Source organism: Lithobates pipiens, unplaced genomic scaffold, assembly GCF_037356315.1.
Source record: "Lithobates pipiens isolate NorthernLeopardFrog02 unplaced genomic scaffold, aLitPip1_a1.2 Scaffold_19, whole genome shotgun sequence".
In the NCBI taxonomy this organism is placed as follows: Eukaryota; Metazoa; Chordata; class Amphibia; order Anura; family Ranidae; genus Lithobates; species Lithobates pipiens.
In genome coordinates this window covers 462,497,112-462,509,163 of record NW_027507764.1, presented here as the reverse complement: position 1 = coordinate 462,509,163, position 12,052 = coordinate 462,497,112, and the positions used below count along the sequence as shown (strand labels likewise).

General features: G+C 49.2%; 1 protein-coding gene across 1 annotated transcript in view; it reads right to left on the bottom strand.

Annotated features, from left to right (window-relative positions):
• Nucleotides 1-11,178, bottom strand: part of LOC143998086 (NXPE family member 2-like) — a 143,685-nt gene extending 132,507 nt beyond the window's left edge. Inside the window, exon 1 of the mRNA XM_077493840.1 lies at nt 11,128-11,178. Within this exon, the coding sequence (XP_077349966.1) occupies nt 11,128-11,178 (51 nt within the window). The remainder of the gene's footprint in view (nt 1-11,127) is intronic.
• Nucleotides 11,179-12,052: the final 874 nt, after the last annotated feature.

The following is a 12,052-nucleotide window of genomic DNA, read 5'->3' as shown; positions in this document are numbered from 1 at the left end:
GTATAGGAGGTTTAATGTGGAAAAAATTTAAATAATGCATTTGGGTGTCAAAAATTTGAATGCAATCTACTCATTGGGGGGAGAACCTCTGGGGGAATCAAGGATGGAAAAGGGCCTGGGGGTCCTAGTAGATGATAAACTCAGCAATGGCATGCAATGCCAAGCTGCTGCTAACCAGGCAAACAGAATATTGGCATGCATTAGAAGGGGATATCCTCAAGAGATAAAGTGATAATTCTCCCACTCTACAAGACTCTGGTATGGCCTCAGCTAGAACATGCTGTCCTGTACTGGGCACCAGTCCCCAGGAAAGATGTGCTGGAATCGGAGCAAGTACAGAAAAGGGCAACACAACTAATAAAGGGAATGGAAGACATTAGTTATGAAAAAAGGTTACAAGCACTGAACTTATTCTCTCTGAAGAAGAGACGCTTGAGAGGGCATATGATTTCAATTTACAAATACCATACTGGTGACCCCACAATAGGGATAAAACTTTTCCACGAAATAGAGTTTAATAAAACACGTGATCACTTATTAAAATTAGAAGAAAAGAGGTTTAACCTTAAACTACGTAGAGGGTTCTTTACTGTGAGAACGGCAAGGATGTGGAATTCCCTTCGACAGGCGGTGGTTTCAATGGGGAACTTCGATAGTTTCAAAAATTACAGTTACAGTAACGTCTTTTCCAGTAGTCTTTCAGGACAGCCACTATGAGAGATAGTCGCCTCCTCTTCTTCTGGAAACACTGTGCCAGCCCATAAATTCTCACTTCCCCTGCCAGACCTCAGTTTATATCGAGATTACCTCCGGCCAGCTGGGGAGACACAAGAACGCATTAATAACATGCTGTCAAATACCATTATCCTGCTGCGTTCTGGTCCTTTATAAGACCCCCCAATTTTCGGGTGGGTAACTAGGGCCGTCCTGAAAGACTACTGGAAAAGACATTACCAGTAAGAGTAACTCTAATTTTCCCTAATCGTCTTTCAGGACAGCCACTATGAGAGGATAAATGAACACTTACCAGTTAGGGTGGGACTACAGCTTGCAAAACCATTCGCCCAAAGGCCTGCTCACCTGCCGACACCAGATCAACTCTGTAGCGTTTCACAAAAGTGGAGTAGCTGGACCATGTTGCTGCCCTGCAAATCTGTTCTGGCATTGCTCCCGCTCTTTCTGCCTGAGAGGCTGCCATAGCTCTTGTAGAGTGTGCTTTAATACCCATTGGGATTTCTTTCCCTGCAACTGAATATGCCTGCTCAATGGCTACTCTGAGCCATCTAGCATCCTTTTCTGGTCCCGGAAAACAAAACAAATAAGGAGTCTAACCTTCTAAATGCCTTGGTCAGCTCTAGATAGTGTAGGATACATCTCCTAACATCCAAATAATGAAATTTCAATTCCTTCTCTCCTGAGGAATTGGGACAAAATGAGGGTAAGACTACTACCTGACTTCTATGAAAGCTGTATGCCACTTTCGGCAAAAAGGCTGGATCGGTCTTTAAAACTACCCGGTCTGGGAAAATAACGCAAAAGGGTGATCTGACTGATAAAGCCTCAATCTCGCTGACCCTCCTGGCAGTTGTTACCGCTACCAGAAAAACTGTCTTCAAAGTAAGCTCCTTTAGTAAACATTCTTCTAAAGCTCAAAGGGGGCTCCCGTTAAGCTTTGCAAAACTAAAGATAAATCCCATCTGGGAAAGGGCAGACCCTGGACCGGTCTCTGTCTAGCCAGGACCATAAAGAATCTGACTACCCACAGGTTGGCAGCCAGATGCTTTTCTAAATAAACACTGAGGGCTGACACTTGATCCTTGAGGGCACTAATGGATAAGCCCTTGTCTGCCCCACACTGCAAAAATTCCAACACTGCAGAGGAGCTCCGTACTGAGAGCTTCCTACGCACCATTTATTGAAACGTAGCCAGACCTTCTCATAGATCTGGCATGTTTCCTTTTTCCTACTGTCAAGGAGGGTTGAAACTAGCCTCTCTGAAAACCCCTTAGCTTTTAATATACCTCCTCAGTAGCCAGGCTGCTAACTTCCACTGGTGTACTTGTGGACAGAGGACTGGCCCCTGAGAGAGAAGATCCTCCCGAGGGGGCAAGAATAAGGGAGGTTCTACAGCCAACTGTTTTAGTATTGAGAACCATGCCCTCTTGGGCCAGTGCGGTGCCACCAGAATCAGAGATGTGTTTTCCATTTGAAACTTTCTCAGAACTGCTGGCAACAACGCCGGAGGAGGGAAGGCATAGCATGTCCAGAAATGCCAATTCTGGTTCAAAGAATCCACCCCTAAAGTTCCCTCTCCTCTTCTCAGGGAGAAAAAACAGGGTTTTTTTTGCGTTGCTCTTGGACGTGAAAAGATCCACTTCCGGAGGCCCCCATCTCTTTATTATGAGATTGAAGATCTCCTGGTTGAGGACCCAGTCGCCCTCCCTCAGCCTTTTTCGGCTGAGAAAGTCTGCTATGACGTTCTTTTCTCCTCTCAGGAAAACTGCTGAGAGTGAAAGAGTGTAGGTCTTGGTCCAGCTCAGGATGTCTGTTGCTAAAGTCAACAGGGCTCCGCTTCTCGTGCCGCCCTGCTTGTTTAAGTAGGCCACTGCTGACGAGTTGTCTGACCACACCTGAATGTGGTGGCCCAGGAGTTCTTTTTTGAAAATCCTGAGGGCTAGTCCCACTGCCCTTAGTTCTTTCTAGTTGGAAGACCGAGACAGCTCATCATCTTCCCATGTGCCCTGAGCTAGAAGGGAACCCAAATGTGCCCCCCTGCCCTTGCCACTTGCATCTGTGGTAACTACCCGAGAAACTGGGATGAGCCACAGACGTCCTAGCGACAGGTTTGTCACTTTCCTCCGCCACCAGAGGGATCTCTTTACTTGACATGGAACATGTACTAAGGTGTCTAGAGCCTCTTGACTAGGGATGAGCTTCGTGTTCATGTTGAACATACGTTCGTCTCGAACATCGGCTGTTCGCCCGTTCGGCGAAGTCCGAACGTTTTGGTCCGTTCGCGCCAAATTCGTGTGGCGCTCGCGGCCCACAATGCACTGCGATGGCGCAGTGCATTGCTGGCTTGTGATTGGCCAAGCATGCACTGTGACCCCACATGCTTGGCCAATCGCAGCGCCAGCAGCGAGGAGAGCCATGATTGGCCACAGGCAGGATGCCTGTGGCCAATCATAGCTCAGGCTGTGTAGTGCATGCCCCACACTATATAAGGCCGCCAGCGCGGCAGCCTTGTGTAGTGTGTTGGCGTCTGAAGCAGTGGGTGTTCTGTGTACCTTCAACACAGTACACACCGATCGTTTTCAGACGATTTTCGATCTTGCTGTTGTGTAGTGGTTGTTGTCTGCGTGCCCTGACCGCAGTATACACCGCTATATTCACCTCACCTATATAGCTAGTGATCTATCTTTTATAATAGAGCTTGCAGTCAGTAGTGTTAGGAGCTTGTGCGCGCTGTCTGCGTGCTCTGTACCCAGTACATACTGCTATATCCACCTACATAGCTCTTCTCTATTTGAGCCCACTTGCCATCTGCAGGAGTTATTGGAAGTTGTGTGTGCCTCCAGCACAGTATACATCTGTATATACCCCTTTATCTCTGGTGTTCTATAATAAAGGCATCTGCAGGAGTTAGTGGGTGTTGCGTGCCTCTAGCACAATATACACTACCCAACTGCTTTTTTACCCAACTCCCTTCAGGCCATTGCCATGTCTGGAAGGCCAGCAAGGAGAGGCAGACGGGCGCGAGCCGATAAAAGAGGGCAAGCAGGCCCTGTGTCTAGAGACAACAGTGCTGGTCGTGGACGCGGTGCATTGTCATCAGCATGTGGCCATGGGACACGCTTGTCCTTTTCGGCAGCTGGACATGTTGAGCCGCAACATGCCAATGACTTGGTAGAGTGGATGACCAAGCCCTCTTCATCCTCCTCATCCTCTCTCACCCAGTCTCAGGGTACTAGCAAAGCAGCTGCCAACGCATCGTCTTCCCTCCTCTCAATGTCATCATCAGTGACTCCTTCCCTAGACCCACCACATCCTCCTGAGGAGTCTCCTGAACTCTTTGAGCACAGTGTTGGGTACATGCTCCAGGAGGATGCCCAGTGTTTTGTAGCCTCTGATGATGACACTCAGCTAGAGGAAGGCAGTAGCGTGAATGCAGAGAGAGGGGATGCTCTAGAAGGACAGCAATCTGGCAGTCATGTTCCACAAGCTGCAGCATACTGCCAGGTTTGCTACAGCGATGAAGAGGGAGGGGATGATGAGGGCACTGACTCCACGTGGGTGCCTGGTAGGAGAGAGGAGGAGGAGGAGGAGGAGGAGGAGGAGCATGTCCAACGAGACAGGATGCCCTCCGGGGGCCAGCTTAGGGGCAGCACACCGACTGAATCACACCGCAGAGCTCCGCCTGTGTAGGGCGCTGCCTCTGCACGTTATTCTAAAAGTTCTTTGGTGTGGGCCTTTTTTGAGACGAGTGCATCAGATCGCACCGCTGCTATTTGCAACATATGTCTCAAGCGTATCCCGCGTGGCCAAAACATCAGCCGCTTGGGCACCACATGCTTGACCAGACATATGTTGACCTGCCATGCAGCTCGTTGGCAAGCGTACCTCAAAGGCCCACACCAAAGAACAAAGCGGCCCTCTCCTTGCTCCTCATCAGCTGGCATCTCCAACCCCACTAGACCTTCAGTCCTCTCTGAAACCTGCTCTGAGAGGAATGAAGGTGTAGAATTAGGTGTGTCACAGCCAAGTGCTTCCGGGCACTCTACTAGCAGTACACCCACGTCCGATTATAGCAGACAAATGTCCCTGCCCCAGCTGCTGGACCGGCGAAAGAAGTTCACTCCCAGCCATCCACATGCCCAGCGGTTGAATGCTAGCTTGGCTAAATTGCTAGCACTTCAACTGCTACCTTTTCAGTTGGTAGACTCGACCCCCTTCCGTGAGTTTGTACAATGTGCGGTTCCTCAGTGGCAGGTCCCCAAACGCCACTTTTTCTCACGGAAGGAGATTCCGGCTCTCTACCGGCATGTGGAAGGAAATGTCCTTGCCTCGCTGGACAGGGCGGTCAGCGGTAAGGTGCATATTACCGCTGACTCATGGTCCAGCAGGCATGGACAGGGACGTTACCTGTCTTTCACGGCCCATTAGGTCACTCTTCTGGCAGCTGGGAAGGATGCAGGACAAGGTGCAGTAGTGTTGGAGGTTGTTCTGCCACCACGCCTCCAAAATGCTACTATTGGTTGTGACACACCTCTCTCCTCCACCCCATCCTCTTCTTCCTCCATGGCCTCTTATAGTGCTCTGTCCTCAGAACCAGCGGTGCTCCGTAGGCGTTCCAGGGGCTACGCAAGTACGCAGGCAAAACGATGCCATGCCATGCTTGCGCTGGTTTGTTTGGGGGACAGAAGCCACACTGGGGCGGATGTTTTGTCAGCTCTGCAGGGGCAGGCCGAGAGGTGGTTGACGCCATGCCAGCTTAAGCCAGGAATGGTGGTTTGCGACAATGGCACCAACCTCCTCTCCGCCCTCCGACAGGGACAACTGACCCATGTGCCCTGTGTAGCTCACGTCCTTAACCTGGTGGTGCAGCGGTTCTTGGGCAGGTACCCCGGCTTACAGGATGTCCTGAAGCAGGCCAGGAAAGTCTGTGTGCATTTCCGCCGATCATTTAATGCCTGTGCTCGGCTGGCTGAGCTCCAAAAGGAGTTGAACCTGCCAAAGAACCGCCTTATATGTGACATGCCCACCAGGTGGAACTCAACGTTGGCCATGCTGCAGCGGCTGCACACGCAGCAGAGGGCCATCAATGAGTACCTGTGCGACTACGGCACCAGGACAGGGTCAGGGGAGCTCGGTTTTTTCTCACCACGCCAGTGGGGCATGATCAGGCATGCATGCACTGTCCTGTCACCGTTTGAGGAGGCCACAAGGATGGTGAGCAGTGACAGTGCATGCATCAGTGACACTGTACCTCTTGTCCACCTCTTGGAGCATACGCTGCATGGAATAATGGACAGGGCACTTGAGGCAGAACAGAGGCAGAAAGAGGAGGACTTCCTTGCCTCTCAAGGCCCCCTTTATCCAGACAGTGTTCCTGCTGTGCCACCCATCACACAGGAAGAGGATGAGGAGGAGGAAGAGGAGGAGGAGGATGATTGGGTCAGCATGGAGGTGGAGGCTGGCACTCAGCATCAGCAGCAGCAGCAGCAGCAGCAGTCTTGTAGGGATGATTTACAGTCCCAAGAAACACGTGGACTTGTATGTGGCTGGGAGGAGGTAGCTGCGGATCATGTTGTCCTTAGTGACCCAGAGGACTCCGGACCGAATGCCTCAGCTAACCTACGCTGCATGGCCTCCCTGATCCTGCAAAGCCTGCGGAAGGATCCTCGTATTCTTCGGATCAAGGAGAGGGACCATTACTGGCTGGCCACTCTCCTTGATCCACAGTACAAGGGTAAGGTTGCCGACCTTATCTTGCCATCGCACAGGGAGCAGAGGATGAGACATCTCCGGGAGGCCTTGCAGAAAGGTCTGTGCAACGCGTTCCCAAAGACTGGGAGGTTACAAACTCCTGATCCTGGACAACGTTTTGCTGAGGCATCGGTCAGAAGGAGCGGTGGAGAAGGTGGCCGTCTGACTGATGCTTTCAGACAATTTTTTAGTCCGCAGCCCCAAGGTATGATCGGTTCCAGCAACCATCGCCAGCGTCTGATTTACATGGTGCAGGAATACCTAGGGGCAAGGTCAGACTTGGACACCTTTCCCACCGAAAATCCTCTGGCTTACTGGGTCTTGAGGATGGATCACTGGCCAGAGCTTGCACAGTATGCAATTGAGCTACTGGCCTGTCCTGCATCCAGCATTCTTCACAGGGTGCGGCTGTCTACCGAATCAGTTGATCGACTGACCTTCATCAAGATGAATCAGTCTTGGATCACCCACAGCTACCAAGCACCTGAAGCTGATGTAATCGAATATTTTTTTTTGAAATATCTCATCCCTTCAAGACTGCCTATGCTGATGCTGAGTGACTGTCCTGTTATGTTGATTGTCTATCCTCTTCCTCCTCCGCTGATATGTTGGAAGAACATTTCTGTTTCTGGGTGATGCCATCAGCCCAATTTTTCTGCCCCTGTTTAACAGGGGCGTTTAAGTACAATTTTTGATGCAATGCTTTGCAGCAGGGCTAATTCCTGCAATCAAACAAGAGTATATGGGAGAGGTTGCAGTGTCGTGGCACCAGCACCAGTGCCTAAAGCCCAATTTTTCTGCCCCTGTTTAACAGGGGCGTTTAATTACAATTTTTGATGCAATGCTTTGCAGCAGGGCCAATTCCTGCAATAAAACTAGAGTATATGGGAGAGGTTGCAGTGTCGTGGCACCAGCCCCAGTGCCTAAGGCCCAATTTTTCTGCCCCTGTTTAACAGGGACATGTAATTACAATTCTTGATATAATATTTCACAGGAGGGCCCGTTCCTGTGCCCACCCAGAGTAACTGTGAGGACTTATAGTGTTGTGGCACCAGCACCACAACCACCAAAGGTCAATTTTTCTACCACTGTTCAACAATGGCATGTAATTACAATTCTTGATATAATCGTTCACAGCAGGGCGCTCCAGCGCCCACCAAGAGTCACTTTGAGGGCTTACAATGTTGTGGCAAAACCAACACCTTGTTCCGCCATTTCTGCAGAGCATATAGGGCAGGCCCCTACTTTCAAACATCCAACTTACAAACATCTACTTGCAAACGGAAGGAGACAACAGCAAGTGAGATGAAAAAAGATGGACGACAAAACAAATTATACAGGGGTGATAACCCTTCCCTATGTTTTCCAAAAAGCTTAAAAAAATTTTTTTTGACTGGAGCTACACTTTAAAAATGTACCAGTTGAAAATTACAAACAGATTCAACTTAACACAACAAACCTACACAGTCCCTGTCTTGTTTGCACCGCCTGTATACTGCTGTTCTGAGTATATAGGGCCTGGGGGCCACACGCATTTCCTTTTTTTAATATGGGTACGGGGTTCCCCTTAATATGCGTACAAGACCCAAATAGGCTGGTAATGGGCAGGGAGGGCTACCCATGCCATTTTTCTCAATGATTTTCAACCATATTGCAGGAACCAGATATAACATTAAAACCGCAAGCAGCTTTAAATGACGTTATTTCCATTAAATGTCATTTTGTGCAGGGACTGTTCTAAACACGGGAAACACGTGGCACTTCACAGGCATACTACAGACACCCCCCAGACACCATATTTAAAGGAATATTTCGCTTTTTTTCCCACTTTAATCGTCATTAAAATCAGCGCTCCCGCCAAAACGGACGTTTTTAAAACTTTTTTTTGCATTGACCCATGTCCCCTGGGGCAGGAGCCAGGTCCCCAAACCCTTTTTAGGACAGTATCTTGCATATTAGCCGTTAAAATTAGCACTTTTAATTTCGAACGTTCGAGTCCCATAGACTTCAATGGGGTACTAACGTTCGTACGAATTTGGGGTCCATTCGAAAGTTTTGGCGCGAACCGAACCGGGGGGTGTTCGGCTCATCCCTACTCTTGACTGTGGTCCCACACACCTAGAACGAAGGTCTGTAGAGGACGAAAGTGTAATCCCGCCCACTGCAATGCAAGTAGATCCAATACTGACATCAGAAACCTTATGGAAAATAGCTGGTTGCTCCGAAGAGAGGCCACTGCTCTGTCCAGCTTTTGCACCTTCTCTATTGGTAGAAAAACTCTCAACAGTGTTGAGTCCTGCAGGAATCCTAGATAGGTGATCTGTTGCAAGGGGATCACACTGGACTTCTCCAAGTTTAGTAGCCACCCCAGGTCTGTAAGGACCCTTTTTGTTAGGTTGAGATCCCTGGCTAACTGTATTGGGGAAGCTGAAAGTAAGAGCAGGTCGTCCAGGTAGGCTATTATTAATATCCCCTGGAGCCGAAGAAAGGCCATGGCTTCTGCCAGGACCTTGGTAAAAATGCAGAGTGATGAGGATAGCCCGAATAGCAGGGCCTGAAACTGAAGGGGTACTGTTTCTCCCCCTAGGTCTATAGCAAGGCGTAGAAACTTCTGCGAGGCCTCCGCTATAGGGATGTGTAAATACGTGTCCCTTAGGTCAAAAGATACCATGAAACAGTTGCGGGGTAGTAGACCCCTTACTGTAAAGATTGACTCCATACTGAATCTTTTGTATGCCACTGACTTGTTCAGGGGCTTTAAATTCAGAATTAATCTGAATTTTCCTGAGGGTTTTTTTACTACAAAAATGTGAGAATAAAACTCCCTTCCCTCTTCCGCTTTTTGGACTCTGTGAATGACATTCTGATTTTCTAATTCCCTCAGCGCTTCCAGCAAGGCCTCTGCCTTTGCCATGCACCTGGGTAGATGTGTGACAAGGAATCTTTGTGGGGGTGGTCTTGAGGTCTTGAGGAGGTACCCCCTTCTTATCACCCCTAGAATAAATTTGATTGGGGGACATTGCCTCCCACTGTGGGAGGAAGGCCCCCAGTCTTCCCTCCACTGTATTCGGAATGTCATTGGGTTTTACAGGGCTGGTCAGGAGGGCGAAAAATTGCCCCTCCTCTGCCCTACCTTTTTAGGGCCAGGTTTTCTTTTTCCCCTCTGGTTTTGGGGTTTCCCTGCGCCTTTGCGGACGAAAACCCTTTTTTGTTTGTACAGGGGTTTTCCGCTTAAGAGGAAAGGATTTTTTCCTGTCCGCTGTGCAGTCTAGAACAGTCTCTGGCCCTAGGCCAAAAAGGAGGTCCCCCGTCAAAGGTATCCCACACAATTTTAGCTTGGAGGCGCTATCCCCTGGCCGAGTCTTTAGCCAGAGGGCCCTCCTGGCCGAATTGGCTAGAGCCGCTGTTCTGCCCGACATGCGGACAGACTCTGCAGAGGCGTCTTCTATGTAAGCGATACCTCGCAGCATAGTAGGGAAGGGAGACAGAATGGTTTCCTTATCTGTGCCTGCCTCAATATGTTGTTGGATCTGTGAGAGCTAGTGCTCTAAATTGTGCGCCACTACTGTAACTGCCATTTCTGGCTTTAAATTGCCAATAGCTGAGCTCTACGTTTTTTTTAAGCAGAGTCAAGCCTTTTGTCCATGACATCTGCCAAGGCCCCCATGTCTTCAAACACCAGATCTGTGTGTCTGGAGACCTGGGAGAAGGCGGCATCCAATTTGGGGCTTTTATTCCAAATGGATGCCGGGTCCTCTGAAAATGGGAATCTTCTCTTTAGGGATCTAGAAAAGAAGGGCTTTCTCTCAGGATCTTGCCACTCCTTTTTAACTGTTTCCATCAATACCTCATGTACTGGAAAAACTCTTCTCTTTTGTTCCCCCAAACCCAAGTACATTTGGTCATGAAGGGTCAGGGGTTTCTTATCCGCCTGGATACCGAAGGTTGTATAAATCGCCTTTAAGAGGTCCTCTACCACACCCAGGGATAATTTATATCTGGAGGTTTTCCTGGACACCCCCCCCCCCCCGTCCTGGTCCTCCCCCTCTGAACCCTCCTGGGAATCGGAAGAGGAGCTGTCTGGAAGTCCCTTTTCCATCCCTGAAGGGCCTGAAACCTCTGTACCCCCTGTAGTAGCAGGTTGAACCAGAGCAGAACTCTGTGCTAGAGGTGGGGTTGTATCCTGGGGAGCTGGACCTGTGAGAAGTTGAAACCTTTCAAACAGGGATTTAAATGAAGAGAAAGTGGACGAGAGTTCTTTGACTGAAGCTGCTACTCCTGACTCCTGTTCAGATTCCCTTTCCTTAACAAGGGAGTCTATACAGTCTCTACACAACACCTTTGTCCAAGATTTCATTAAAATGTCCCTACAAGAGGGACACTTCTTTTTAGAGCTATGCGTGGATTTGGTATTTTCTGTAGCTTTCTGAAATATAAGAAAAAAAAGGAAAAAACAGAAAAGAAAAACTGTCACTTCAAAGTTCAGGATACAACCCTGGGAGTGCACTAGACCCCTCTATAAAATGCAGGAATCTGAGCCTCCCCCCCGGCCACCCAGAGGGTCTGCCCCCCATTGATAGGAACCATACATGGGGAGGGGCAATCCTAGATAGAGAGTACCCCTCCCCAGGGTGCTCTTACCTTAGTAATGCTGGTGGTAGTGTCCGTTGGTTGAGCATCAGCTTCCGACATGACTGCAGGTGGCTGCTTATTACCGAGTCTCACGCTGCCTGTGCGCATTCCAAACTCGTCTCCAGCTTGTGCCCTGCCCTCCTATCAGCTATATGACCCGGAACCCGAAGTCAATTATTTTTAGGTCAAGACCATCGTTCGGTCCGCTCGGTTCCAAAAAAAATGCGGTCTGTACATAGTACAGGGAGATCCAAACGGCTTGCCAGCTGCATCCCTGTAGATGTGATAGGAGTCCCCCACGACCTGAAGCCACACTCGACTAGGAAGGGGTGGCAATACCTGGTGGGGTAAGTGAACCGAACGGCTTAAACCAGTGATCCGAACGGCTTGAACCCACTTTCTCCCTAGGAATCCCCTGCTTCTTTTAACAGGATTCTTGACCTAAAAATGGCCACAGTCTCCCTGACTGACCGGCCTGGTCCCTGCACAGTGTCTCCCTGCCGGAGGAAACACTAATAACTGAAGTCCGGCAGGGGAAGTGAGAATTTATGGGCTGGCGCAGTGTTTCCAGAGGAAGAGGAGGACACTGTCTCTCATAGTGGTTGTCCTGAAAGACCATTAGGGAAAAAATGATTAACTAAGCACCTGAATGACCAGAACATACAGGGATATACAATGTAATGCTGACATAAAATCACACACATAGGTTGGACTTGGACATTTTTCAACCTCACCTACTATGTAACAATAGAATCACAAAAGCACACTATAACACACTAACTCGCTAATAGAACTGAACAGAGCCCTGTTCTATATCTCTCTATGCCAATATCACACTACAAATGGTTGCTATGGGGAGAATATTTTTATAGTGTGGGGTGGGACTAAGAGCAATGAGGCATGATTGGATAGAGTCATCATGACAGTTTCCAAT